At 46.5% G+C, this 4,743-nt stretch overlaps 1 protein-coding gene across 1 annotated transcript; it reads left to right on the top strand.

Moving 5' to 3' along the window:
- The first annotated feature begins 1,089 nt into the window (after positions 1 to 1,089).
- LOC106591659 (NADH dehydrogenase [ubiquinone] 1 beta subcomplex subunit 7) lies at positions 1,090 to 4,518 on the top strand. Its single transcript, XM_014182884.3, has 3 exons — positions 1,090 to 1,363; positions 2,358 to 2,526; positions 4,341 to 4,518. The coding sequence occupies exons 1-3, from the start codon at positions 1,252 to 1,254 to the stop codon at positions 4,423 to 4,425; spliced, it is 366 nt and encodes a 121-aa protein (XP_014038359.1). The 5' UTR covers positions 1,090 to 1,251; the 3' UTR covers positions 4,426 to 4,518.
- The last annotated feature ends 225 nt before the right edge of the window (positions 4,519 to 4,743 follow it).

Here is a 4,743-nt window from a genome sequence, read left to right as displayed (position 1 = left end):
CCACTACTGATTTAGAACCATGAAGTTACCTCAAGTCAGCACAAAGACAACAGCAGCACTACCTCCGCTATTCCAGCACCATTTCAACTTAAACATTGAAACGTCATCAAATCAACTAGGCTATAATACAGTGAAAACAAACTTAAAGATACCAAATCAATGTTGCTAAATATCATGTGGCTGTCCATGGTACTGATTTTGATCTGGGTGTGTGCATGCGTGTGCGTGCAAGTAAAAAAATATATATATTAGTTGAACACCAATGCCATCCTCCTCTCTTTCATCTTGGAAAAACTGTCTATGGCTCTGTCATACAGTATGATTTTAGTTTTCGTTGTCATAGGCTACCTAGCTAAAATGCTTGCTAGCTTGACTTCCTCGCATGGGCAACAATCATCTCAGCCCAGTGGCACAATATATGCATTTATGGTTAGATAAGAATCGCCGTCATAATTTATTTATTTTTTTGTCATTTCGCAGACGCTTTTATCCAGAGCGACTTACAGTAGTGAATGCATACATTTCATTTCATGCATTTTCTTTGTACTGGCCCCCCGTGGGAATCGAACCCACAACCCTGGCGTTGCACACACCATGCTGGCGTTGCAAACACCATGCTCTACCAACTGAGTCACAGGGAAGGCCGATAATCATTGGCCTGTACAGAGAATTAGGTCAAAACCACTAGTCCAAATCCCCATCTCTATCCATGACTTAGAAAAGGGCAGATTTAGCAAAAATAAAAAATAAATTAGGTATTTCTTTGGATGTGATTTCATTGGTGTGAAACCAAATCCAAACTGGCCTCCCTTGGGGGGCGTTTTGCTGTGCTAGGACAACACACATTTGAACTCAGCTCAATGCTGATTGAGCAATTATTTTATATATTTTTTTATCAAGGGAGGCGAAATGCTTGCTGGCATCAATCAATCAACTGCTACGGTGGCAACATGTCATACTCGTTTGGTCCAAACAGCATCAGATACATGGGCTACACATACTGAGACAGCGCTTGGTGGAATGTATGCGTTGCGGAACCAATGTCACGCATGGTGCTATGTCCGGGGAGGTGTTTCACTCTAGGACGGCTCGACTTGTTTATTTCCGTTGCAGAAAGGAAGTAGCTCGTTGGGTCTTGTGGAGGTGACCGAATGGCAGATTTATTCTGTCAATCTTGAGTTAGTTGTCTCCCAGAGTCTTAGGAAACACCGATTCTTTTATTTTCATTTTGAAAAACATACCGTTAGCACCATGGGAGCTCACCTCGCGCGGCGGTATATCACCGAGAGGGAGACCGAGCCTGACCCTGCGAAACCATTTGGCTTTGACCCCGAATTCGGCTTCGATGAGAGGAAAGAGAGAGGTTTGTGTTGTTGAGTCTGTTTTGGTCCGAACATGTGACCGTATGTTTGCAACGTGTCTGCTGGTGGGCTCTTGACATGTTTCTTGTCATGTCCATGGAAAGTAAAGTCCGCTAGCAAACTAACTGCAACTAGTAGTGGCTAGCTAACGTTACCCAAATTTAGCTAGCATGATATGTTCCCTATGAAATGTAACTTGAGTATTTCGCCCCCTTTCCATTCGTGTAAAGTGTTTATATTTTAATTAATAAAACTGTCAGTTCAGACAGCAATATGGTTTTGAACAGATATTCCCGTCCTGTCAAATTCATAGTCATAAATCCCAGGTGCATCTCAATAATTCAATTTCTTCCTCTCCTCGTCTCCTTTCCTTACTCTGTGAAAGAGTAGTTGCTTGCCAACAGTACACGCATTCGTCGCATGTATATATAATGCATTACGGAAAATGCAAGGCTTCACTTATACACATCTCAGGACATAGCCTAGTCCATTCTTTGTTGACAGTTTTTATTTTGTGTGTGTGTCCCCTAGTAGAGATGATGGCCTCACCCATTAACCCCTGGTGTAACATGTTTCTTGTTCCCCTGGTAGAGATGGTGGCCTCCCCCCATTAACCCCTGGTGTAACATGTTATCTTGTATCCCTGGTAGAGATGATGGCCTCACCCATTAACCCCTGGTGTAACATGTTTCTTGTCCCCCTGGTAGAGATGGTGGCCTCCCCCATTAACTCCTGGTGTAACATGTTTCTTGTCCCCCTGGTAGAGATGGTGGCCTCCCCCATTAACCCCTGGTGTAACATGTTATCTTGTCCCCCTGGTAGAGATGGTGGCCTCCCCCATTAACCCCTGGTGTAACATGTTATCTTGTTCCCCTGGTAGAGATGGTGGCCACCCCCATTAACCCCTGGTGTAACATGTTATCTTGTTCCCCTAGTAGAGATGCTGGCCTCCCCCATTAACCCCTGGTGTAACATGTTGTCTTGTCCCCCTGGTAGAGATGGTGGCCACCCAGGCCCAGATGAACCTGGCCCAGGTACCTGTACTCCAGAGAGACTACTGCGCCCACCACCTCATCAAGCTCATGAAGTGTAAGAGGGACAACTGGCCCAACTTCCTGGCCTGTAAACACGAGAGACACGACTGGGACTACTGCGAGCACCAGGAGTAAGTATCTGCCTGGTTCTAGGTGTAGGTCGAGGTTTAGCAGCACATGGAGTTTCTTTCTGGCTTTCCTGGACACACTTTATGGTTGCATTCCAGCCAGGGTTTTGAGTTTAAATCCCACTGGGGTCATGTCCAATGTTCCCTGTTTAAATCCCACTGGGGTCATGTCCAATGTTCCCTGTTTAAATCCCACTGGGGTCATGTCCAATGTTCCCTGTTTAAATCCCACTGGGGTCATGTCCAATGTTCCCTGTTTAAATCCCACTGGGGTCATGTCCAATGTTCCCTGTCATTTTTTTGGAGCACCGAGCAAAAGTCAGGTCTTGTGAGCAGAAACTTTAACTTTTTGTGCAACTTCCGGCGGGCGTTTGGTGAACACTGAGGCTGTACCATCACTTTTAGACAGTAGCCAATAGGCTGTATCATCACTTTTAGACAGTAGCCAATAGGCTGTATCATCACTTTTAGACAGTAGCCAATAGGCTGTACCATCACTTTTAGACAGTAGCCAATAGGCTGTACCATTACTTTTAGACAGTAGCCAATAGGCTGTACCATCACTTTTAGACAGTAGCCAATAGGCTGTAGCATCACTTTTAGACAGTAGCCAATAGGCTGTACCATCACTTTTAGACAGTAGCCAATAGGCTATTTGGCATAATGTAGTCCTATCAGAGTGGCCTACCAATAGAGAAAATCCCAGAACATTTTCACATGGAAATTGCTTTTGATTTCTATGATATAACCTATAGGTGGGGTTCAATGCAGGCCTACAGTAACCTATAGGTGGGGTTCAATGCGGGCCTACAGTAACCTATAGGTGGGGTTCAATGCGGGCCTACAGTAACCTATAGGTGGGGTTCAATGCGGGCCTACAGTAACCTATAGGTGGGGTTCAATGCGGGCCTACAGTAACCTATAGGTGGGGTTCAATGCGGGCCTACAGTAACCTATAGGTGGGGTTCAATGCGGGCCTACAGTAACCTATAGGTGGGGTTCAATGCGGGCCTACAGTAACCTATAGGTGGGGTTCAATGCGGGCCTACAGTAACCTATAGGTGGGGTTCAATGCGGGCCTACAGTAACCTATAGGTGGGGTTCAATGCGGGCCTACAGTAACCTATAGGTGGGGTTCAATGCGGGCCTACAGTAACCTATAGGTGGGGTTCAATGCGGGCCTACAGTAACCTATAGGTGGGGTTCAATGCGGGCCTACAGTAACCTATAGGTGGGGTTCAATGCGGGCCTACAGTAACCTATAGGTGGGGTTCAATGCGGGCCTACAGTAACCTATAGGTGGGGTTCAATGCGGGCCTACAGTAACCTAGAGGTGGGGTTCAATGCGGGCCTACAGTAACCTATAGGCGGGGTTCAATGCGGGCCTACAGTAACCTATAGGTGGGGTTCAATACGGGCCTACAGTAACCTAGAGGTGGGGTTCAATGCGGGCCTACATTCCATGAGACTCTGCCTACAACAAAATCAGACTCAATCTTGCAAAGTTAAGATTTGTTTGGTTGCGTTGAAAAGTTGATCAATATAGTCCAAACTAATGGGGGTGAAGTCCCATCTCCTGAGTCTGGCTGGCATTTCTTCTGTTCTGCTGTCCTGGAGGAGGTGAGTGGCTGCGCACAGCTTAGAGGGAACAGGAAGTTGATTTGACAGTGGTCATGTGGCTTTCGATTAAAGTGCAAAATGGCATGGTCACACGTGTATAGAGTTGTCAGACTTGTTGTAGTTGCACTGCCATATGAGGTCCTTTACCATCAAATCCACTCTCTTCTGTCTGTCTGTGTGTGTGTGTGTGTGTGTAGCTACGTGATGCGTATGAAGGAGTATGAGCGGGAGCGACGGCTGCAGATGAGGAAGAAGAGGGTGGAGGAAGCCCAGGCAGCTTGAGCTTCATCATCGTGGCCTCTAACCCCCCCAACCCCTCTGTGTACATACCTGCTGCTCTCCACAATAAAGACCTTTTTGAGCTCCACTACTCTACCACTGGGCCATCTGTCTCTGTTTGTTTCCTGCTACGTTACGAGCCTGGGAACCAAACGTGGAGGGACCTACCCCAATTTGTCCAATAGAAACACTTATTTGTGTTGAATACACCCCAGGTAGGAGGGGTGTGCATCATAGCAGGGTCTGAGCCAGCTATCTGACAGTGGGTTGTCGACAATGCTGCTTTTAAAGGCGACGTTTGTGTTTGTAGTAGAGATCTCA

Source organism: Salmo salar, chromosome 02, assembly GCF_965601325.2.
Source record: "Salmo salar chromosome 02, fSalSal1, whole genome shotgun sequence".
Taxonomy (NCBI): Eukaryota; Metazoa; Chordata; class Actinopteri; order Salmoniformes; family Salmonidae; genus Salmo; species Salmo salar.
The sequence above is the reverse complement of the archived record's forward strand: the minus strand, read 5'-3'. Positions and strand labels throughout refer to the sequence as shown.